Genomic DNA, 24,935 nt, shown 5'->3' on the forward strand with positions numbered 1-24,935 from the left:
TGGCTCCGTGTGAGGCAGGCTGTGAAGGTAGATTAACTCCATTCCGGACGGGGACTGAATGAGTCGCCGTTTCACATTTTACCAATTACCGCTATTCTCCAAGGGGACACATGACATTTTGAGTTATCAACTCCCGTGTAATTCCAGAGTCGCTTTATTTGACCTGTGACAGATTTTTTGCTCAAATCATTTGCATCCGTAAAGGTTAGTAGCCATGAAACGTATCTGAGTATTGGAACTAATGAAGGCTTTACCTTCCGTCGGTTTGTTTTAGAAAATCACAGAGGTGGTTTCAGTACGTTAGTCGTTAAGAGCCGCTGGGTCTGGACGCAGATACACATTCTCTTTCCTCAGACAGAGATTCACATCTAGGCGTAATCTTCATCTTGTGGTGGTATCATGACGCTGTCTTTTTGTCGGATTATTGGATTATTCTAAATCCTTACCCTATAAATAGCAGAATTAAGGGTCGTGCACATTTACTTAATGGGCCACAGGGAGGACTTTCAGCGTAGCCACATGCTGTCCTGGCCCCTGTCCTCTCCCCTCTTCCCTGCTTGGGGTTTTCAGATGCACTGTGGGCCTGCTCATTCTGAAACCCCTTTCAACTCACCGTGGCGGCATTGTTCTCGCAACAGCTGCGCTGGGATCACCCTAACGAGTCCAAACAAGTGTGTCTCCTCCCGTGGAGTTCGCCCAGTAGGAAAGGAAGAGGCACATTGTCACACCAGAAATCTATGTCCACAAAAGGCTAATGTGCTAAGTGGCCCCTCGGGGGTTTGGTCAGAAGGGAGTTCAGTCTGACCACTTGCTATGACACATGGAGTTTGATCACTCACTATGGATGCACTGACCACCAGGGGGCAGTGTGGAACGTGGTGGGCGGCCAGCAGCAGTGGGGAGGAGCTGAGGGGGTGAGGGAAGGAGGAGGCGGGGAGGTGGGGAGGTGGGAGGCCCGGAACCTGAGGGGCCCTGGTCGCTGGCCAGGCCCAGGGACCCTACCCGTACACGGTTTGTGCACCGGGCCTCTGGTCTACATACAAAGCCTGCAATCCCTCCAGCCTGGCCGGGGAAAGAGCTGAGAACCTCTGCCAGGAAGAGCCGGGCAGCTGTTCCGAAGGTCACGGCCGAGAACCGCAGGCAGACAGTGCCCCTTTTCAGACAAACCAATGACCTGGGGTCGGGAGGTCTCGTTTCCTACAACCTTAATCTGGAAGGGGCTCACGTTGTCCTGTTACGAAACCTCAGCTGTTGAGCACATCCGGACCAGAGGAACTCACTGGCTGGTATTCCTAACCAGGGGCCCAGTGCACCTTGAAAGGAACTGTGGGCTGCAAGGGGCAGCAGTGGGCACAGGGGCAGGTCTCACCCCATCCTCCACACCCCCCACTATCCCCCTCCCCCTTGACCCCATCACCTGTCTGCCAGCAGCCCTGCTCCTGGCACCGGCCCTGCTCACACCTGTTGCTGGTGCCCACAGCTTGTGGGAGCAAAGAATTTCCATAACCACCAGAGGCTCACCCCGATGACAGTGACCGGCACCCTGCCTTGGTCTGGCGGCCCCGCTCACCGGCCCCACCATCCCACCATGGCCGAAGCTGGCCACATTCTGCTCTCTGTCACATTCTGCACTCTGCCACCTGCTGCCCACACCTGCCATGTTCCACACGCGCCCCCTGGTGGTCATCGCATGTCATAGCGACCAGTTCCATTGCTCCCCTGTTTGGTCTGAGTGCATATTAGCCTTTTATGATACAGGATGACCATTTGTGCGATTGTAGTTGGCAAGTCCCTGCTCCGAGGTGAGGCTGGGTCCAGGAGGGTGTCCTAGCGGGTTGTGAGTCCAGGTTTATACTGAAGGCGCCAGCATGGGGAACATGGGTGAGGATGCCGTACAGGGTCCCAGAGAGACCCCTCCTCCCTGAGAGATCTTCCTCCTGAGAGACCCTCCTCCTGAGAGACCCTCCTCCTGAGAGACCCTCCTCCTCAGAGACCCTCCTCCTCAGAGACCCTCCTCCTCAGAGATCTTCCTCCTCAGAGACCCTCCTCCTCAGAGACCCCTCCTCCTCAGAGACCCTCCTCCTCAGAGACCCTCCTCCTCAGAGACCCTCCTCCTGAGAGATCCTCCTCCTCAGAGACCCTCCTCCTCAGAGACCCTCCTCCTCAGAGACCCTCCTCCTCAGAGACCCTCCTCCCGGAGAGACCCCAGCAGTGAGAGGCCGAAACACTTCCAGGTGCTGACAGCAGCCTAAAGACTCATGGATTCGGAAACAGGGCTATGACAGTGAACAAAGGATGTCCTTTTTGTAAGAAGCAAAGATGATCGCAGAATAGGGACGGCCAGCCCTTTTCATCTCTCGCACACAGATTGAGGCCTGGAATTCTGGGGCACACCGGAAAACGCAGCGTATTTTTTTGCCGATCTGACAAAAACAAAGCGGTTTTATTTTGATTCGCTCACACCAGACGGCTATTGTGTGGGCTGTTTCCGTCTTTTATTTGACTGTCGGAGGGAAAGGAGGTCAGTGCCCCTGACTAGAGAGTCAGGTGCTGTGTGTTTTAAAAGGTCTTTTCACACACTGGCTGAAAAATCTCTTTTCTAGACCCAAATTAACTAGTTTCTATTGTGTATCAAACTGTTGTTGTTATTGTTTTTACTGTTTTCAGAAACTATTGTTGTTGTTGTTTTTAACTATAATTGAATATACTTTGCTACGTAAATAGTGATTTTATAAACATATCAATTATATTAAGTATCTAAAAGGTAGTATTTTTTTCTTAGTGTTTCTACATAGCTTACTTTGTTCACATTTAATGTTACAATAAGATAATTTTAGAAATACTACATTCCTTTTCATTAGGGGAACAAGATCTATTTTTAAAGTATAGAAGAACAAAACAAAAAGTTTCACTCTATTATACATAGAGATAATACTAGAGGTCTGGTGCATGGAATTTGTGCACAGGTGTGTGTGTGTGGGGGGGGGTCCACTCAGCCCAGCTGCCAGCCGAGTCACCCCCAACTGCCCATCTCTGCCAGCCTGGTTGTCCCTAACTGTGCCTTCCCTCCCTCTGCTGACCTGGTAACCCCTTACTGCCCCCTACCGGCCTGTCACCCCATGCAGCCTGCTGTTCAGTAGTTTGGCCATCCCTCACTAACCCCCCTGCTGGCCTGGTCGCCCAACGCAGCCTGCTGTTCGCTTGTCCCTCTGGCTGCTTTGGCTGTGACGGCCCCTGGCTTTTTATATGTTAAGATATCAACCTGTCCTCTGTGCCCATGCAGCACGGGTGGGTGTAGATATGAAATAACAGCCCTGGCTGGCAGCTCAGTTGGTTAGAGTGTCGTCTCCACAAGCCAGACTTGCGGTTCATGCTCCGGCCAGGGCACGTGCCAGGCGCAGCCAGCGAAGGCATGAGTGAGGGAACAGCAGATCAGTGTTCCTCTCTCTCCCCCTCTCTCCCTAACACCAATCAATGATACTTTAAAAGAAGATAGAACAGTGTAATGCCTTTCACTTAGACACTTTCATTGGGAGCTGTTCCTTTGTAAATAGTAGGGTGTTTGGCTTATTGAGTGCCGCGGGAGGACAGGGGATGGTCAGAGGACAGGCTGACTGGCGGGAGGGCAGAGACTGTGGTCAGCGCACGGCGCACAGATCAGGCTGGGAATGATCTCTGGGTGCGATGGCTCCTCCTCGGGAGGTTCAGGGCTGCAGCGTGAGGCAGAGAATGGTGTACGCACAGAGGGGGCCGGCCAGGAAGGCACAGCGCCAGGCGCCGGATGGCAAATGCAGCACCTGCATGTGAAAGCCGTAGCTGCCCCTGTGCGGTGAGTCAGACATGCGTGTCCGTGGACCCTCACAGCTGTGCCCATGCGTGTCCGTGGACCCTCACAGCTGGCTCCGATAAAATCATGGTACAGTCTTATTAACATCCCATAGATTAATGGGGGGTCTTTGGTTTTTTAAGTTGCTTGTCCATCAGACATTGATTGGGCGTTGATGAGTGGTGTGTACCAGGCAGTGCTGGTCACGAGCACATTGGCATGAATATTCATGTATGCTAATCGCTTGGTCAGAAACCAGAGTCCTGGGTGCTCTCCGATGGCTGCCTGTCGGAGAGGGTAGTAACTTGCCATTAGAAAAGGGGTCTGGACACCGTCTAGAACGGACCCTGCTTCCCTCCGAACAAAGCGCAATCGTTTTAACTAACGAGATCTTTCCAGAAGCGCTGGATGGCGAGTCGGACACACGGGCACCTTTCCCTGTCCGCGCCCAGGCCGAGGGAGACGGGGGATGGGCTCGTGGTGGTCACACCTCCCGGAGGCGCACGCTCTGAGCCGTAGACCGCCCTGAGTCCAGGCCGTGCTCACCTGTCCTCTCCGCTCTCTCCCCAGTGCTGCCCAGCCATACGTGCGGGAACCCCGGGGACATCCTGAAGGGGGTGCTGCACGGATCCAGGTTCAACATCGGCGACAAGATCCGCTACAGCTGCCTGGCCGGCTACGTGCTGGAGGGCCACGCCACGCTCACCTGCATCGTCAGCCCGGGGAGCGGCGCCGCCTGGGACTTCCCGGCCCCGCTCTGCAGAGGTGGGTGCTGCGCCGGGAGGGGGGCCTGGCCGGGTCCGTCCCCGTCGAGGACGGAGGGCCCGCCTGCTGGCCTTCCCCAGGCCGTCCGTTCTGGTCCCAAAGCCGTGCTCTGTCACCTAGGAAACAGGGGTCAAGTCAGTAACATATTCAGCGATGTTCCCTACATCCCAGATGTGTCTTCCTTCTCCTTCTCAGGCCCTCTCAGCCGCTACCCCTGTTCCCGTCTCTTGAGGCTGCATTTTCTAAGCTTTAATGCACAGCTTTATGTCCGCGTGGTGTGGTCATTCCTTTTTAAAAAGAGATATCTTCATTGATTTCAAAGAGGAAGGAAGAGGGAGAGAGAGAGAAGCATCAATGATGAGAGAGAATCACGGATCGGCTGCCTCCTACACGCCCTGCCCTGGGGATGGAGCCCACCACCTGGGCCTGGGCCCTGACCAGGGATCTAACTGTGACCTCCTGGTTCATAGGTTAACACTCAACCACCGGGCAGTATACCCTTCTTCATATTTTTCTCATTAAAAACGACAGAGAGCCCCGAGAGGTAAATGTCAGGGCCCTTTCCGCACTCCGAGGGAAGCCCCGTCATCGAGGGCCATCCAGGGCTGGCCTGAGGGGAGTCCCTGTCCAGGGCCCGAGACGCGGTGCCTGTGAGTGACGTTCGTGTCACTGGCCCGGAGCCTGGGGGAGAGCGGCTGTGATCGGTGGCCGGGACTTCACTCAGCACAGCTCGGAGGGTTTAAAAACAGCAGCATCGCCAGCATTGGTCAGCGAAGGCCTGGGAGCGTGCTCATGGTTCTCACGGGGCCGCGGACATAATAAACACTGTGTTAGCATTGAAAGGTCCCTGAGGTCCATGAATTAAGGCTCAGAACTGTGTCTGACACTTTAGTACTTAACTTTTCCATTAGGGCTGACACGCACTATGTCATTCTGTGCTAGTTCCAGGGGTCCAGCGCGGCGGTTAGACAATCTCACACCACACAGGGTGGTCCCCGCTCCCGCCTCTGTACAACGCACACAGACGCGCTCGGCACGGCGAACGGCGTGCCTGTGAGGCTGGAACCCGGGAGCTCCCGGAAGGAAGCGTCGGCGGTGAAACCTCGAACGTTTCTCGTCGCGATATTTTCTCTCCTCTGTCTCCTCGGGCAGGGGAAACAAATAAAACAAACACACAGGACTCCATCAAACTCAGAACAAACTCAGATGTTTGCATGGAAAGGAAACACCAGCACGGTGAACAGACAGCCCTCGCCCTGGGAGGACACTCACCGATGACACATTGAGAAGGGCTCACACCCAGCATCCATGCAGAACGCAGACAAGGTCACCCCAGAGAGGCACACAGCCCACGTGCACAGAGGGGGGGGGGGGGGGAGTTGGGGGGAGGGGATCCGAGCTGAGCTTCACCCTCCCTGCGGGCCCTGCTCCCCCACAGTCAGCACAGCCCTGCTGTGGGGACTGGAGAACGGGGGACTGCTCCCATCAATGTCTGGTGGTTATATATGTTGTTACTGATTTCAGAGAGGAAGAAAGAGGGAGAGAGAGAGAAACATCAGTAATGAGAGAGAGTCCTCATTGGGCAGTGCTTTATTTTTAAAAATATATATATGTTATTGGTTTTTTTACAAAGGAAGGGAGAGGGAGAGAGAGAGAGAAACATTGATGAGAGAGGAACATTTCCACGAGGAAAGGGCAGGGGATACCGCGGACGTGGCTGTGATGTGGGACGTGCTGCTCGTGGTCGCCCTCGAGTGTCGGGGGGGGCGGGGAGGACCTCATGGAGGGATTCAGGAGCTCAGGAGGGGGCGGGGTCTGACCCTGAAATGAGCAATCTTTGAGGGGGTGGGGGGACTTTGGGGGTGGGGGTCCTGGGGGGTGGGGGGACCTAGGAGACCAGTGCTTCTCGCAGACTCCAGTAAGCGGGGAGAGAGTAGACGCCCCATGGTCTCGGCACACCTGTGGTGGTGAGTCCACCAGAGGAACAGCCATGGAGATGCGGGGGGGGGGGGGGGGGGGCGGGGAAGCCCTCTGAGCCCAGCCCCCGGAGGAGTGGCAGCGCTTTGCCACCCTCTCTGCCCTCAGAGCAGCACCCGCTTCTGGTGCAAACACTGCTCAGACCCGGAAGGCGGGTCTTACCGGAGCAGCGAACCCTTTAGCACTGTGATGAAAACTGCGCATCAGTAACTTATTCAATACGCTGTCCATGTGTGATCTCGGCATGCCGAGTGCTTGGGACCAATAGCAGCTGTTTTGGTCACAGGCTGTTTGCCTGCCTAGTTCTGAGGGTTCCCCGTGTCACTTCACCTCACACCAGCCCTAGACATCGATGCCTTCATTCTCCCCCGTTACAGAGAGGCAAACTGAGGCACAAGCGGGGGCCAGAAACTGGCTACACAGAGAGGGTGACTCACTCAAACCCGGACAGCCTGGCTTCTGTGTCTTCACCAACTCCCTATCCCACGCAGCCTGAGGAGGGTCAGCGCGTTAGACAGTACCTCCCGGGTTAGAAAGGAATGTGATGTGTGTGTGTGTGTGCGTGTGCGTGCATGTGCATGTGTGTTCGTGTGTGTGTGTGTGTGTGTGTTAGACAGTACCTCCCTGGTTAGAAAGGAATGTGATGTGTGTATGTGTGTGTGTGTGCGTGTGCATGTGTGCTCGTGTGTTTGTGTGTGTGTGTGCGCATGTGTGCTCGTGTGTTTGTGTGTGTGTGTGTGTGTGTGTGTGTGTTAGACAGTACCTCCCCGGTTAGAAAGGAATGTGATGTGTGTGTGTGCGTGTGCGTGTATGTGCATGTGTGTTCGTGTGTTTGTGTGTGTGTGTGTGTGTGTGTGTTAGACAGTACCTCCCTGGTTAGAAAGGAATGTGATGTGTGTATGTGTGTGTGTGTGCGTGTGCATGTGTGCTCTTGTGTTTGTGTGTGTGTGCATGTGTGCTCGTGTGTTTGTGTGTATGTGTGTGTGTGTGTGTGTGTGTGTTAGACAGTACCTCCCCGGTTAGAAAGGAATGTGATGTGTGTGTGTGTTTGTGGGCGCGTGTGTGTGCGTGCACGTGTGTGCGTGCACGTGTGTGCACACGTGAGCACGTGTTGTGTGTGCATGCGGGTATGCGTGCATGTGCGAGCGTATGTGTGTGTGTGTGTGCGCGCGCGTGCGCGCGTGTGTACGTGTGTGTGTTTCTTTCCTGGAGCTTCCCCACACAATCATTAACCCTGCGGACAGACTGCATCTGTTGACTATCCTCTGTGTGGTAGAGTTAACACACACAGGAAGCTATCGAAGCCGTATTGAAACCCTGGGGTGATTGTGTGATTCAGACACATCATTCTTTAATGATTTACAGCTTATTAAACATTTAGTTGGTTTCCATTTTCCCTTATGATCAATGTGCAAAGGATGTCTCTAAATCATGTTTTATTCTGAATTTTGAATTATGCCCTCAAGTTATGTTCCTGCAGCGTTTATGCCCAGGCGAGGCCTGTGATACACTCAGTTTGGCACAAAGCCTCTAAGAGTTCTGAGGTTCCTCGGGAGGAATGGGGAGCCGTGATTTCCGCTGATACTTAGAATATTTCCCCACTTATAGGAATCATAGATCCAGACGCATCTTTTATTAAAAACCTTATCTTCTTTGATTAACAAGATGACCTTCACACTGCGTTTTAGCTGTAGGATCTTTTTTCCAAGTGCAAGATTCTGTGAAAACTCGGGATAGGAAACCAAGTTAAAGAAATAATTGCTCTGAGGGAAATCGGGTGTCGGAGCCAAAGCCCACCCACTTGGCAACCTCCCACCCCTCCCCTCATGAGTCCAAGGGGCACCATTTTTTTAAAACGCTGCAGGGACTCTGTACTAACCTTCATTATTTTGTTGAAAAATGTTTGTTGTGTGCTGATTCTCATGGGTGCATGGCGGCCTGACCTGACTTCACTGTCCTTCCACATAATGTGTAAAAAATATAGGGGCGGGAGAGATTCTAAATGGCATTCATTACCCTTCCCCTAATTCTCCAGCTTTCAATGAAAACATTACTCTGGATACAGCAAAATTCATAGAAAAGCAACGGTTCTGATGCATTTTAGTTGTTTATTAACATGGATGGGTTATGTTATGGTATTACTAGAGCCCCGTGCGTGGATTCGTGCACTGGTGGGGCCGTGGCTGTGGGATCTGCCCCTGTGGGAGCACAGCTCATCCCCGTCAGCCTCGCGGGCCACCGTCCAGGGGCAGCTCCTATGTTGAGTGTCTGCCCCCTGGTGGTCAGTGTGTGTCACAGTGACTGGTTGACAGGTCATTCTGCCCTTGAGTTGCCAGGGCACATGGCCCGGGTTGTGGGCTCCATCCCCAGTGGGGGGTGTGCAGGAGGCAGCCGATCCACGATTCTCTCTCCTCATTGATTTTTCCATCTCCCTTCCTCTCCGAAATCAATGAAAATATATTTAAAATATAATAATCATCCTTCCGGGTGCCAGGAAGCTGGCTCATAATCTCATTTTCTTAATCTTTTCCTTTGATCACTTTGCTCTCTCTGCCTGCCTGACTTTATCTCTTCTAGAAATTTCCCTGCTGCTCTGCTGACTACAAAGGAACATTCCCAGGTGGCAGCTCAGCTACTTGTTGGAACAAACAAAGCCACACGCAGGGGCCCTTGAACCCCTGGGGATTGCTATAAGGACCCGACTTCTTTCTCCACAATTAGCTTGTGTCTGACATATTGCTTCACGTCATGCTGCAGTTTTTCTAGAACATTCTTTTTAAACCTTGTGTGTGAAGGTGCCTCTGCATTTCCATGACTCTGTCACCTCACTTTCTGACGTCTTCCCTCAGAAATGGTGCAGTTTGATGCCACGCACAGGCCCAGAAGGGCGTTTGTTAAAAGCCCACTTCGAACACGAAGGGGGCGGAATGGAGGCTCGTTGCAGGCGATGGAACTGCGGGAACGCTGCAGGCACCCGCCCAGAGGGGAAAGCGAGGCAGGAGGAGAGGTGCTGGGCCCAGGCTGCGTCCTGGGTGGAGGGCCCACGCGCAAGGCCGAGTCCCTGACACGTACGGTCGGGACCCACACGTCAGGAACCGCCGAGGAGCAGAGCCACGTGAGGGGCGGTGATGGACAGCAGTGCCTGTGTGTCCACGGAGCCACGTGAGGGGCGGTGATGGACAGCAGTGCCTGTGTGTCCACGGAGCCACGTGAGGGGCGGTGATGGACAGCAGTGCCTGTGTGTCCACAGAGCCACGTGAGGGGCGGTGATGGACAGCAGTGCCTGTGTGTCCACGGAGCCACGTGAGGGGCGGTGATGGACAGCAGTGCCTGTGTGTCCACAGAGCCACGTGAGGGGCGGTGATGGACAGCAGTGCCTGTGTCCACAGAGCCACGTGAGGGGCAGTGATGGACAGCAGTGCCTGTGTGTCCACAGAGCCACGTGAGGGGCAGTGATGGACAGCAGTGCCTGTGTGTCCACAGAGCCACGTGAGGGGCGATGATGGACAGCAGTGCCTGTGTGTCCACGGAGCCACGTGAGGGGCGGTGACGGACAGCAGTGCCTGTATGTCCACGGAGCCACGTGAGGGGCAGTGATGGACAGCAGTGCCTGTATGAACTTCGCAGCTGCAAAGGCCTGCTCTCGCACAGATTTTGTGTGTCAGGCCTCTAGTTTGTCTTATAAAAGAGTCACATATATTACTTTCCATCCAAATGGGATTAGAGGTATATTAAACAAAACAACCACAATGAATCTATTATATCTATACTGATTCTTAGGTTTTTCTAAAGAGATAAAATTTTTATAATTAGAAAATGTAATAGTTGTTTCCTAATGAACTTCTTTTACCTGGGCTTCTTCTTCATGGGAAAATGGTGTAATGTCTGTCACAAATGGAACCATTTCCAAAGGCTGCTGCAGTAGCTCCTGTCCCTTTAATTAAGTTATTGAACACAAGCAGGTTATTTAAGGGAAAACGCCACGTACGTGTCTCTCTGTCTTAATACATTTACATAAGCCAAATGCCTGATAAATTATTAACCTCAGCGCGGAGGAAGAGGCGTGCTGGCATGTCAGTCTGGCTCAGGCCTCCATGCCCACAGGCTCTGGGTCAGCCAGCGGGAGCCGGGAAGCACTGCCTGCTCACGCTCATCGAGGTCCGCGGTGCTCACTGGGCCCGTGTGCAGGGAGGATAGCCGGGTCCTGGGCAATGAGACCTGCCAGAATCCCCCAGGACCGGCCTGTCTCCATGGTCACATGGTCCCTGGACGTTGGCACGGTAATGAACTCCCCGATCCTCTGAGCCTTTAGATCAGGGGTGGGGAACCTGTTTCCTTCTCCCTCCCTCCTCCCTTCTCCCTCCTTCTCTCCTCCTTCCCTTCCCTTCCCTTCCCTTCCTTCCCTCCTTCCCTCCTTCCCTCCCTCCCTCCCTTCTTCCCTCCCTCCCTCCCTCTCTTTCTCCCTCCTCCCTCCTCCCTCTCTTCCTCCCTCCCTCCCATCCTTACTTCCCACCCTCCCTTCTCCCTCCTCCCTTCTCCCTTCTCCCTCCCTCCCTCCCTTCCTCCCTTCTTTCCTCCCTCCCTCCTTTGTTCCTCCTCCTTCCCTTTTATCCCTCCCTCCCTCCTTTCCTTCCTCCACCACTTGGCACCATATCACTTCCATCTTCTATGTGCTCATCTTTATTGACGTTACTTGGCATTTCCCCGAGGTGTTCCCAATTTCACCTTCCACGCAGCTGCTTCCTCCTCGGGAACGTCTGATGTGTCCACGTCTGTGTGATGCCCTCTTGTGGCGTCAGCTTCTCTGAACTTCAAACTCGCACACACCTTCCGGCGCCCTGGGAGGGAGAGGTGGGGGCACCTCCGTCAGAGCTTGGCCTCCACAAGCCCAGCGTCCAAGCACAAAGGACAATGGCAGGAGCACTCGGGTCTGAAATGCCTGCTTATCTCCATCCTCCGGGACCCGAGAGCATCCTGGGAACCGCTGTCCACCGGCCTGTGACCGTGGCCGGCGGCAGCCCGGGTCTCGGCCCACGGCTCCCTCTCTGCGGAGGGCGGTTACTTGGTGACGCGAAGTGACCCAGACCGTCCCTTCCCGTAGCACTACAGGCGCGGACGCACAGAGACCTGGGGGGCTCGGTCTCTGGTGAGGAAACGCCGTCAGGGACCCCGTGGCACTGCAGACACTCTTGTGCCCCAGCCCACCCTGAACGGCTCTCCCCTCCTCTGTCCCTGCAGCCGAGGGAGCCTGCGGGGGGACCCTCCGGGGCACCAGCAGCAGCATCTCCAGCCCCCACTTCCCGTCCGAGTACGAGAACAACGCCGACTGCACGTGGACTGTGCTGGCCGAGCCCGGGGACACCATCGCGCTGGTCTTCACCGACTTCCAGCTGGAGGAGGGCTACGACTTCCTGGAGATCAGCGGCACGGAGGCACCGTCCGTGTGGTGAGTGCGGGAGGGGCCGGCTTCCTTCAGCAGTGCTGTGCGGGTGGCCATTAGAGGTTGTGGGAGGTCGCTGGAAGTGATTAGAGGTCATGGAGGTGGTGGGAGGTCAGTGGAAGTCGCTGGAGGTGGTTGAAGGTCATTGGCAGTCGTTAGAAGCCATGAACATGGTTGAAGGTCATTGGCGGTGGTTGGAAGTCATGAAGCTGGTTGTAGGTCATGGAGGAGATTAGAGGTCATTGGAGGTAGCTGGAAGTCATGGACATGGTTGGAGGTAGTTGGAGGTCATTGGCTTGGCAGTGGTTGGAGCTCATTGGAGGTAGTTGGAAGTCATTGGCAGTGGTTGGAAGTCATGAAGGTGGTTGGAGGTCGTTGGAGGTCATTGGAGGTCACTGGAAGTGGTTGAAGGTCATTGGCGGTGGTTAGAAGTCATGAATGTGGTTGGAGGTCATTGGGGGTGGTTGGAGGTCATTGGGGGTCACTGGAAGGGATTAGAGGTCATTGGGGGTCATTAGAGGTTGTTGGAGGTCACTGGAGGTGGTTAGAGGTCATTGGCAGTCATGGGAGGACACGAGAGTTCTTTCTCTGCCTTGCTCTGTGTGCTACTAAGATGTCATCTATATCATGGCTGATTCCAAAGTCTCTACAATGTCTTTCTAATGTGGTGGCATCGTGGACTGGGAGTCTCTGTGCTCTGGGCCCTCATTCTGGACTCTCAGACACACAGAAGACAGCCGAGCGAGGTAAGTTTGGGACTTGATACAGAGCTGATGCAAATCAATCAGATATTTTTAGACTGTGGCCATGCCCTGTCCCTGGCCACTGGCTGCAGGTGCACGATTGCAGGATGCACACTGAACTCCTCCTCCCTGGAGATGCTGCGCCAAATCATGTGACCACAGTGGGGGTCAAGGGAAACTGTGTACGTGGATCCAGCATGGCACGGTCGGGCCCTGGTGCCTGGTGCGCTGACCGAGGAGTCACTGCACCCAGCCGACAGCCCCGATGCAGGTTCACGGTGTGGTTACAGGAAAGGGCCGCTGGTCTCTGAGTGCGTCGGAAAGGGAGAATGTAGAGGACGGATGCTGGAAGGCCTGTGGTGCGTCTCCTTTAAGTCGTTTGTAGGTTGAACCGCTTCCTTTGTTCTCATTATTTAATTCCTTCGCTTTCTAACAACGGCGCCAGAAGTCTAGCTCAGATGTTGAAGTGAGAGCTAACTCAGATACACGCACATTCCGATCCTGGCAGAGCACACGGGAGGTGGGCGTTGTGGGTGCGGGCGGGAGAGAGTGTGCAGTGAGTGGTGCGGATATTTCTGTGCATTTAAATGTGCATTTCCACATGAAGCCTCGAGGACAAAGGAATCAAACCTAAAGCATGTCATCCATTAGCCGCCCGTTTAAGCCAATTATCGAAATTCAATTTCACTTTCTTTCCTGAGACTCGGGGCTCAGAGCAGAGGGTTCCCGTTCACGGGCACATTATCGCCTCGCGTTGGCTTTGCGGTGCATACGTTCAGTGTCCCTTCAGTGAGGGGAAAATGACCACAGCCTCTGCTGTCTTCGCTTCCTGTCCTCTGAGTCCTGAGGAGCAGTGGAGACGGAGCCAGCTGGCCGGTCTATCCATTTCATGATACGACGTGAACATGAACGTGCTGATACTATCATGGGCCTCCCTGTGCCTCCATCAGTCAGCGGATTCTGAGCTGAGAACCGAATGTCCGTCCAAGATAATCCCCCAAGTGCTGCCGCAAACACACCTCCTGACCTTGGACAAACCACCCAACCATCTACTCAGCAAAGGGCGTCCCTCGTGACCATGTAAATGAGTCCCTCAGCCATGCCCGTGCCCGGTCTCCGTCAGTCCCTGGAGATGGTGATGCCGCACGCTCTCGGCGGTAACATTACTCGGTCCGGTTTCATTGTGAGACGCACAGCACAGGTGCCTGGTCCTCAGCGGTGTGGTTGGTGGGGAGAAGGCCTCTCTCAGGGTGATGGCACTGGGCAGCCCCCTTGCTGGGCACATGTCCAGCTGGGGGGGGAGGGGAATGGGTGGTGTGTTTGCTCCACAACCACCATCAGAGAGAGTTTTGTGTTCATATCCTGGACATGTGCCCTGACCGGGAATGGAACCTTGACCTGCAGGTTCATAGGTGAGCGCTCAGCCACTGAGCCCCACTGGCCGGGCCATGTGTATATTTGTGGGATGATTTCCATGGTGCCCTTGGTCTGGCACCGAAGCCGGGTGGGTAGTTGCCCATGAGGAAGCTGAGAGAGCAGAGGACGGAGCCAAAGCTCCACCTCAAGGCCTCTGACTCCAAGTCCACCGTCTTCCCCCTCCCATCGCACCCCTTGGCAGGACAGCCCTGGGTGGGGGGCAGGCTATCAGGAAGTCCCTCTGCTGGGTCTCAGGGCTTTGCTGCCTCCTGCAGCCTTGCTCTGTGACCCCTCAGGGAGGTGCCAGCCAGAGGGAATCCCCCCCCCACTGCCCTCCCGTGCTGCATTGTGGGCGGTCGGGGAAGACAGAGGCCTCTGGGGGACATGCTGGCTGGAAGGGTGGCTCCGGGGCCATGTGCTAACGGAGTCCCATCTTCCGGTGACTTCATGGAGGCGACAAGGAGGGGCTGTCCCGTAGTAACTCGACGTGTGCGTGAGCACATGTACCACAGACACGGAATCCCTGGAGGTGCCCTTTTCAGATGGACACGAATGAACGGCACGGCTTCTCTCTAACCGTGTCTCTCCATGACCTTAGCGTGACGGGCTCTGACAGGTGTGTCGCCCACATGCCCAGTGCCCAGGAACACCGGGTGGCAGCGTGGGAGGCTGTGCCCGGCCCCACGCCGGCCGGGCGGCTGTCACTGCGGGGGATGCTGCGGCCTCCGGTGGCCGAGGCCCGCGCACGCACACACAGTTTCCCAGGAATCTATTTTTAAACAGACAGGACATCCAGGCAAGGGCACTCCGCGAAGAAGCTACTTGGGAAAGTGTTAAGACCAATAATAGGATTAGCCCTATTTTCATTTAATTGGGAGTGAAATTACCAACTCAGCTATGTTGTAGGGGAGGGTTGCCATGGCTACAGCAAGGAGGCTAAATGTGGCGGATGATGTCATGCGCCAGCTTGCTGTGCCTTAAATGCGAGGGTCCCTGCCTTACCTCCGGGCTGCAGGGGCATCGCAGGAGCTGGTGTGCCCAGCCCGGTGCCAACCAGCACAGGCCGCTTCCCACCACTGCCTGCCCTCGCCCCTTCTCTGTGCCACTCAGTTCAGTCATAATGGGGTTTCTCACAAGTAAAAGCCTGGTGGGCGGGGAAGCCATGAGGACTGGGAGGCCAGCTGGGCGGGGTTGCTGCTGGGCTAGCTCCCTCTGTGAGGCTGGGTGTGGGAATGATGAGAGTCACTGTCTTGTTGCCAGTAGCCCCTCCGAGCCCTTCCTTCCTCTCCCTGCCTCTCCCCATTTCTCCTCCTCAGCCTCTCCATTCCCCGGCAGCCTCAGGGGGGCCTGGATGTCCCCGTCTCCTGATTCTCTGGCACAGCCCGTGACTGTGTTCTGGGACAGCTCTCTGTGGGCAGCCTCTGGCCCCCCAGGACCTAAGAGGGGCATTTTGTGAAGCAGTGCTTCTTAATGACACGGAGACTTCTACACGGACAGAACAGATCTCGGTGCTGTGCAGGTAACGGGGTGAATCAGCACCCCGCCCTCACTGCGCACCTCATAAGGTGACAGCAGAGGGAGATCTGTGTACTGACCCCGGGAATCGGCTTGGCATCTGTGAGCTCCTTTACCTCCACCATCAACCCTGCATGTCAGTGCGGTTACTCCACCATTTTAGGTGAGAAGTCTGAGGCTCAGAAAGATGCACAAACCGCTCCACATCGTGCCTTCCACACGCAGAGCCAGGACTTACCCCTGAGTCTGTGAGGTCAGTGGCCGGGATTGGCCTCATCTGACCGTCACTGCAGCCGCCCCTCCTCCGGTGGGTGCACGGGGCACGGGCTTCCCTGCTGCTCAGACAGCTGGCCAGCCCCTGGCCATGCGGGCGCCTCCCTGCGTCTCCTCGATGGACTGCCACGTGTCGTAGCACACCACAGGGGTCTGTGCCCTGGCCTGGAATGGAGCCCTGACCTCCTGGTCCATGGGTCTACACTGAGCCACTGAGCCACCCCAGCTGGCCCCATCAGCTTCAGTGAAGGGAAGGCAGGTGGGAACAGCCCACTAACACCCGCCAGTTTCCTCCAAACGACGTCCAGAATAAACGCCAGCAGATGGCCTTCTGCCCCGGGAAAGGGGCGCCCTACATTCTGACCTCAAAGCCAGCCCCCATCTGGCTGCTCTGTGTCTGAGGGAGCTGCAGGCGGGAGGAGGGACACAGTGTGAGCTCAGGGGGAAGGAGAGAATCTGACCTGCTGGGCCCTCACCTGGGCGCTTCCTCACCTGGGCGCACCCTCACCTGGACACACCCTCACCTGGGCACACCCTCACCTGGGCGCACCCTCACCTGGATGCACCCCCACCCGGGCACACCTCTACCTGGGTGCACCCTCACCTGGGTGCACCCTCACCTGGGCGCACCCCCACCTGGGCGCACCCCCACCTGGGCACACCCCCACCTGGGCACACCCCCACCTGGGCGCACCCCCACCTGGGCACACCCCCACCTGGGCACACCCCCACCTGGGCGCACCCACAGGGGACCCCGCCTTGCCTGTTTTTTCCCGGCTTCTCACCTTCCTACAGCACAGACTCCCAGGAGGCTGTGGAAGCTGCACCTGTGTCCGCACCCCAGTGCATGTCACGGCCCCACCCTCTGGGCTTCCCACTCCGCCCTCCTATCCTTCATTGAAGCTGACGGGGCTGGCTGGCATGGCTCAGTGGTTAAAGGTGGACCCATGAACCAGGAGGTCAAGGCTCCATTCCCGGTCAGGCCACAGGCCCCGTTGTGAGCTCGGTCCCCAGTGTGAGGCGTGCAGGAGGCGACAGATCCATGATTCTCTCCTCTCATCATGGATGTTTCCATCTCTCTCACCCTCTCCCTTCCTCTCTGAAGTCAATGAAAATAATTTTTGAAAAATAACAGCTGGCCGAAAACGGGTTGGCTTAATGGATAAAGTGTCAGCCTGTGAACTGAAAGGTCCCGGGTTCGATTCTGGTCAAGGGCATGTATCTTGGTTGCGGGCACATCCCCAGTGGGGGGTATGCAGGAGGCAGCTGATTGATGATTCTCTCTCATCGATGTTTCTAACTCTCTATCCCTCTCTTTTCCTTTCTGTAAAAAATATCAATAAAATATATTTTTAAAAAATAATAATAATAACATAAAAATTAAAAAAATAGATAACAGCTGATGGGAATGTCTGGCGGGCAGACGAGGCCTCGGTCATTAGCGGGAGCCTCCAGACAGGGAAGCCGTGTCCCCTTTAGAGCATTAGCATGTCAGAGGCGTGAGTGGTACACCGGGCACACGCCTCTCACGCCAGCCTCCGTGTTCAGTGAGTGGTCGGTACAGCCCAGCGGGTTGGGAGGCCTGTGGCCGGGGCAGGTGGCACTCTTCACTCAAAGGATGTCCCTCAAACGGGCCCGCCCATCATTAGCGCGGAGAGCTGGTGCCCCGTGAGGCCCTCTGTCGGTGGCTGTGTGCGGGCTGCGTGAGGCCCTCTGTCGGTGGCCGTGTGCGGGCTGTGTGAGGCCCTCTGGCGGTGGCCGTGTGCGGGCTGCGTGAGGCCTTCTGGCGGTGGCCGTGTGCGGGCTGTGTGAGGCCCTCTGTCGGTGGCCGTGTGCGGGCTGCGTGAGGCCCTCTGGCGCTGGCCGTGTGCGGGCTGTGTGAGGCCCTCTGGCGGTGGCCGTGTGCGGGCTGCGTGAGGCCCTCTGGCGGTGGCTGTGTGCGGGCTGTGTGAGGCCCTCTGTCGGTGGCCGTGTGCGGGCTGTGTGAGGCCCTCTGGCGGTGGCCGTGTGCGGGCTGTGTGAGGCCCTCTGTCGGTGGCCGTGTGCGGGCTGTGTGAGGCCCTCTGTCGGTGGCCGTGTGCGGGCTGTGTGAGGCCCTCTGTCGGTGGCCGTATGGTGGGCTGCGTGAGGCCCTCTGGCGGTGGCCATGTGCGGGCTGTGTGAGGCCCTCTGTCGGTGGCCGTGTGCGGGCTGCTTGGCCGGGCAGTGACACACGGACCATCGCAGAGGCCTCCTGCGCTCTGGCGATAGCACCTTTCGGGGAGAAAAGAATGTGCTGGATAAATCTGTGAGTGATGAATGTTTTATAAAGGAGATAAAATGATGTGTGCTTCGGGAGTGTATCAGATCGGAGGAGGGAGCACACTGGGAGCGGCTGGCTCCCGGGAGGTGGGTGTCTGGGCCTGGAGCTGCCACGTTCCGTGGTGCCAGGTGCTCGGGGTCCCGGCCGCTGGGGCGGGGGCGGGGCTGTCCCTCCCATCATGGTGGTTGTGCTGCCCATGGCTGCTTCCCCGTTAGACGGAGCTCTCCGGGCCAGCAACCCGGCGTTGCTTTGTCATCCTGGGATGCTCTTGGGACCGTTACTTGAGGGCAGAGCGGGCAGGTGTGAACATTCCAACCTGCAGCCACCAGTGAGCACCTGCTGAGGGCGATGTTTGGGGGCGGGGGGAGCTGTAACGCAGAAGGACAGGAGGCGGGTGACCACGGAGCCCTCCATGCCTCGTATGGGGGAGAGGGACCCACACGTGGTGTGTACACGGCCTCTGGCTCATTAGACTCGCTCGTGACTTGTTTCCACATCCCTCTGTGACCTGGCTGAGCAGAGAGCCGGCCGCACAACGTAATGAAATGGAAGGAAGCCGGGGGCAGCGGATCCATCCACACTAAGTAGACACGGATGGACTCGCCGAGGCCGGAATTAATATTTAATTTTTAATTTCCAGGGATCTATGGCCAAAGAGGCAGCTGGCCATTTACCACCCTCTCATCAGCAGAGGGAGGCGTCCCCACCCCTCTCGGGACTGGCAGAGGTTTTCCCTGTGAAATTGGAAAATAAAATTTAACCTGGGCTTTGTGCCTGGCCCCAGAAAATTGAAAATATTTGCTGCTTTGAACAAAAGGGTATAAAATTCAATAGCAAAATACCCATGAGTTTCCCTCAGTGTGATTCTTAGGCTGTCCCAGGCCCTTTAGAGAAATCTCTCTCCCTCCCCTTCTTTCTCTCTCTTTTATACACTTATTTTTCAGCAAGATTTACTTAGTTATCAAATACTAGAGGCCTGGTGCACATCTGTGCATAGGTGGGGTCCCTAGGCCTGGCCAGTGATCAGGGCTGATCAGGTTCCCTGCCTCCTCCTTCCCTCGACACCCACCTCCATTTCCCCATTCCAGCCCTGGGGGCCCCAGCCCCAATTAGGTGATTGGGACCTGCCGGCCAAACCCAGCACCCCCATTCCCCCCCTTCGTCCCTCACCCTGGCCAGCAGATCCCATGAGCAATGGGGGGGCTGGGGGCAGATCCTGTGTTGAGTGTCTACCCCCTGATGGTCAGTGCGTGTCATAGCAACTGGTTGTTCTAGTTATTTCATGGTAAGGGTCACTTAGACACACACACACACACACACACACACACACACACATTTATTTATTTATTTATTTATTTATTTATTTATTCATTTATTTCAGACAGGAAGGGAGAGGGGGAGAGAGAGAAATATTAATGATGAGAGAAAATCATGGATTGGCTGCCTCCTGCATGCCCCACAATGGGGATATAGCCCACAACCCTGCCTGTGCCCTGCCTGGGAATCAAACCGTGACCTCCTGGTTCGTAAATTGATGCTCAGCTTCTGAGCTTTCATGCTCACTGGGTGATTTACTTATTTTTGAATATTCTACTCTAGGTTGTGCTGGGTGAGGCAGGATATTAAAGAAGACATGAAAGATTTCCCTCGGGGGTCCTGTAGTCTAGCTGGATCATCTTGTAGGAATTGGCGGAGCCTACTAGATGGGATATGATCAGTATATGCATATACGGTTCTGTCATGGATGGTGCGTCTGGGTGATGTGTGCTATATTGGACAACGGCCATTACGATTTCCTTGTTATCAATGAACTAGCAGCCCATCACGTGGTATCGCGTGCAGTGGGCCGCCCGCCACTTCAGCAGGAGCCAGCGGGAACTGCAGCGCTGCTGGGAGCCACGCTGCTGGGAGCCACGCTGCTTCCACGGGAGCCACGCTGCTTCCACGGGAGCCACGTTGCTGGGAGCCACGCTGCTGGGAGCCACGCTGCTGGGAGCCACGCTGCTTCCACGGGAGCCACGCTGCTTCCACGGGAGCCACGCTGCTGGGAGCTACGCTGCTTCCACAGGAGCCATGTGGCTTCCAGAGGAGGTAGAAGTGGGCCGCCAGCATCCACAGGAGGCTGGAGGGAGCTGTGCTGATTCCACAGGAGGCAGGCCCGCCCTCTCCTCTCCAGGCCCGCGCTCAGCTGAGGAGGCTGTGGGCTGGCCCCCCGTTCCTGTCCGTGCTCGCCAGCCCCCCACCCCCGTCTCTGTCTCCGCCTCCACTCCGGGCCTCACCTGCATGCAACCTCCTCCTGTCTGGTCATGACCTGTCACGGCATCCCGGTCTAATTTGCATATTTCATATATATATTCAATTTATATATATTCAATTCCCAGTCAGGGCACCTGCCCAGGTCATATCTCCAGCTCTGAGATAGATAGATAGATAGATAGATAGATAGATAGATAGACAGATAGATGATAGATAGATCACAGGCAATGTGAGCATGTCATGTTACAGTGTCTGTATGGAGGGGCCCTGATTCACTCCATCCGTGGCAGGAGCTGCTCAGACAGGACGTGCAGCTCAGCTCCCAGCCTGTGTGTTCCTGGCGTCGATGTCACCATCAGCTCCATTCAGAAACCCGTCTCTTGATTAAGATGATCACCTCTTTAAATGCTTTGCAAACTAATCGGCTTCTGTGCGTCGCTCTCCTTGGAAGGTGAGGGTGTATTCAGGGGTCTCGTGGGGCCCCTATCCCGTGTGCAGGAAGCTCTTTGTTTTGATGAAAAGCGGCAGAGAGTGCACAGAGTGGGTGACCACGGCCAGCCTAACCATTTGTGTGTTTGTGGTATAGAGTACCTGGGAAGGAACCCAAAGGAGGCAGCGTTCTCTCCTAATAATATCTGGCTCTGACAGGAATCTCGTCTCTAAACGCAGAAAGGTTTCGGCAGCAGTGAGTGCAGCACGGGGAGGGTTTCTCGTCCTGTGCAAGGAGCAGGGCTTGGCCGCCAGAGGAACCCCAGCTCACGTGCGGGCAAGGCCCTCCTGCAGCTGACACAGCTCTGCTTCCTTCTCTGCCGGGAGGTCATCTACTTAGACCTCATTCATTCATTCATTCATTCGTTCATCTCATCCTGACGTGCACCTGCTGGTCTAGGCTGTGGGCCACGTCCTCGCCTTCACGGAGTTTCAATGTTGAAAAGTCATTGTCCATAAATAGCACTCCTCATGGGGATAGTGGCACGGGTCCCTGTGGAGACCAAAGGAGTCGATGGCAGAAAGTCTTGGATGGAAGGTGCTTGGCCGTGACAAAGCCCCGGCCGGCGAGTCTGACCGGGCGTCGGGGTGGTCCTCAGGGTCCAGGGTCCCGGCATCACTCCTCCCTGCAGCTCCTGCCGTGTCACTGGCTCCTGATGGATAAAAGGGGAGGATCCCCCGGAGCTGGGGCTGACTCGGTCCCATGAGTATTTATTGACCATCCGGGGCTAGCCACCTGCCTGGACACTGGAGCAGATGCGTGAGTCAGCGAGAGGAGAACACCTGGCCCCATGTGCGGGTGCATGCTAAAGGTGACAAGCAGCTTGACCACAACCTACGTGTCCTCGCCGGCACTGTGACGTGCCCCCTTCTGGTGCAGAAATGAAGTGCTGATGGCCTTGCCAGGCAAGGTCCTGGGTGGGAGCATCATCTCATGCCCGGAAGGTTGTCAGTTCCATTCCCAGTCAGGGCACCTGCCCGGGTCAGATCTCCAGCTCCATCCCCAGTCAGGGGCGTGCAGGAGGCAGCTGATCCATATTCTGTTCTTACATGGGTGTTTCTCTCCCCCTCCCTCTACTCTCTCTCAAAAAAAAAAAAAATCAATGAAAAATATTATTTAAAAAAAAACACACACACAGAAGTACTGTCTATATGAGGAAAATGTATGCGTTTACTCTGTCAGGTGAGAGTAACCTAGAAAGATAAATTTTAATGATTTTTTAAGAACTCATGAAGTATTCACAGAGCCAGTACATCAGTGATTAAAAAATAAACACACGTCATTTCTTATTGAAAACCGTGTGCAGGCCGCCTGGCTGTGCCGTCTCCACTCCAGAGCAGACATGTTTTCTCTGTGAGGTGCTGGCCAGCGTCCGGGAGCGGGTCTCCCTGGGAGGGCAGGTCTCTGTCAGTTCCTATGAAATGCACTCCCGCTTCCTTCCCCTTGGACGTCTAACAGGAGGCCTGCTATACATACCGCCACCGCCTGTGTGAGCTGATACACACAGGATATTATTTGTCGGCTAAACAACGGAGGCACAATGGCCGGAAGTGATGGATGAGCAATGTGATTTTGAATGAAGACTCTACAAGCGCCTTCGGAGAGGAGGTGGGGAGAGGACATTTTGAGCACTTGCTTGGTGCCCTGTTCTTTGTGTTGTTGGCACATAACGAAGTCCAGGCCAACTCTGGCCTTGGAAGTCCGGCCATGGCTTCTCCAGGAATCACGAGACGAGCTCGTGTCGGGTCAAGTCCAGCCGGAGCCGGGCCCTTGGGTCTGGGGTCCGCTGGGCCCAGAGGAGCCACCGGTGAGGGCCACTGCCCGCCCTCGGGCCCCCTGCTGGCTCCGCACCTGCAGGCACCACCACAAGCACGTGGGCCCCTGGCTGCTCTCCACTGGCCATGGCAGGTGCTGGTGGCGTGTCCTTTATGGAAGCCCAGCTCCACCGTCTCTGTGTGACTGTCCCAGGGCTCAGAACAGCATCATCATAGAGCATTTCCAACCCCAGGACCCCCCACGGCAGCGCACACGTGTCTGATCCCAGCACTCCGTCAGCACAGGCGACGTCCTCGGGGAGCGACGCTGTAGGGACAACGCGGAGCCCCGGTGGCCTTGGTGTCCGGTTGCTCAGTCAGACATGGAGGAACAGCTTCTCCTGAGAGCCAGGGCCGGTGAAAGGGCTTCAGTGGGGCGAGTTTTCAGATCACATGGCTCTCGCCTCTCACCTGACCAGCCTCTCATCGCTGAGCATGGCATGGGAAAGCCCCTTTCTCCGGGGGTCAGGCCTCTGCGTCAGTAAATTACAGTGATCATACATGTGATTCTCCTGCGGCTTCGTCAGCTGGTGATTTTATTGTCAAACCACCGTGTGATGTGTCAGTAATGCCCACCAGTGCATCGGCCCGAAACCTGGGCAGATGTTCACAGGAGCATGGGGCTGACGAGTTCCAAAGAATCTTCACAGACTCCGTTACTTTTAGAATCCATTCCGGGTTCCACCTAACACGGTGATCTCCACCCAACACGGTCACCTCCACCCAACACCATGGCCTCCACCCAACACCATGGCCTCTACCCAACACCATGACCTCCACCCAACACCATGACCTCCACTCAACACTGTCACCTCCACCCAACACCATGGCCTCCACCCAACACCATGGCCTCCACCCAACACCATGACCTCCACTCAACACTGTCACCTCCACCCAACACCATGGCCTCCACCCAACACCATGACCTCCACTCAACACTGTCACCTCCACCCAACACCATGACCTCCACTCAACACTGTCACCTCCACCCAACACCATGACCTCCACCCAACACCATGGCCTTCGCCCAGTGTAGCTCAGTGGCTGAGCATCGGCCTAGGAACCGGAGGTCACGGTTCCTTTCCTGGTCAGGGCACAGGCCTGGGTTAAGGGTTTGATCCCCAGTGCGGGGTGTGCTGGAGGCAGCCGATCCATGACTCTCTCATTATTGATGTTTCTCCCTCTCCCTTCCTCTCTGAAATCAATAACATAAATGTTTAATGACAACAGCAAACATTCCATAGGCTCACGGCTGAGGGTGGGGCAGGGGACTCCCGCCTCCTTCTGTGTGACACTGAGTGTGTCCCCCAGAGTCCAGGAGCCACAGCTCTGGTCCGGAAACCCCCCATCCTCCCACAGCTGGGCGGCACGGTGAGTCCAGAGGGGTTTCCTGGGCAGGTCCTCGTCAAGAACAGGGAATCCTTTCATGATCCCTGTCTGGAAGGGGCCAAACAGAAGGCCTTCGTATGAACAGGGATTGCCTCACGTGGAACACAGATGCCATCTGCCTTGCTGACCTCTTCGGACTCACCTTGTACCCACCGTCCATGTCCCCTTGGAGCTGAATTCTTCATGGACAAAGGACGGGCAGGTTCCAGCTGGAGAGAGACACACGTGAGCGAGGCACATACAGTGGTCACATGAGTGTGAGCCTCCCGTGTCTGACGCGGGATCGCTGGGGACTTGTGGAGCGCACTCGCGCTCCCGTGGTTTGCTTACTCATTCCCAAGCAGTTCAGCAGCTCCTCGGCGTGGGCCACGTGCCCGGCTGGCCCTGCCTTTCGGCTGAGGGAGAGCCAGGGGGAGGAGCGGAGCCACTCAGGCAGTGGCAGGGGTGCAGGAGCTGGGCTCGCCGCCAAGTTCGGGTGTGAGTGGAAAAGGTCCCAGCCGCTCCTGCGTGAGAAAGGAAGAAAAGGAAGAGCCCCGAGGAGCGCAAGGAAAGATGGGAGGACATCGGCTCCGACCTGGAAGAGAGCCGAGGAAGAGCTCAAAGCAATTTGGAGGCTCCGGTTAGAAGATGAAGGGGAGACGTGAACACTTTACAAAACAGGGAGCATAGATAACCGACTCTGTATGTTCCCCGTGGAGCCCCAGCCTCCTCCTCCTGTCGGCGTCCTCA

General features: G+C 56.0%; 1 protein-coding gene across 34 annotated transcripts in view; it reads left to right on the top strand.

Annotated features, from left to right (window-relative positions):
* The window catches only part of CSMD1 (CUB and Sushi multiple domains 1), a 574,681-nt gene that overhangs the window by 283,699 nt on the left and 266,047 nt on the right, over positions 1–24,935 (top strand). For all 34 annotated transcript variants that reach the window (XR_014794550.1, XR_014794551.1, XR_014794558.1 and 31 more), the window contains exons 4-5: positions 4,397–4,591; positions 11,807–12,014. Coding sequence is in view for 3 of the 34 variants with exons in the window: in XM_084878313.1 (XP_084734439.1) it covers positions 4,397–4,591; positions 11,807–12,014 (403 nt within the window). In the remaining 31 variants the exon portion in view is untranslated. The remainder of the gene's footprint in view (positions 1–4,396; positions 4,592–11,806; positions 12,015–24,935) is intronic.

This window comes from Pipistrellus hanaki (assembly GCF_964339955.1).
Source record: "Pipistrellus hanaki genome assembly, chromosome: 3".
NCBI classification, from domain to species: Eukaryota; Metazoa; Chordata; class Mammalia; order Chiroptera; family Vespertilionidae; genus Pipistrellus; species Pipistrellus hanaki.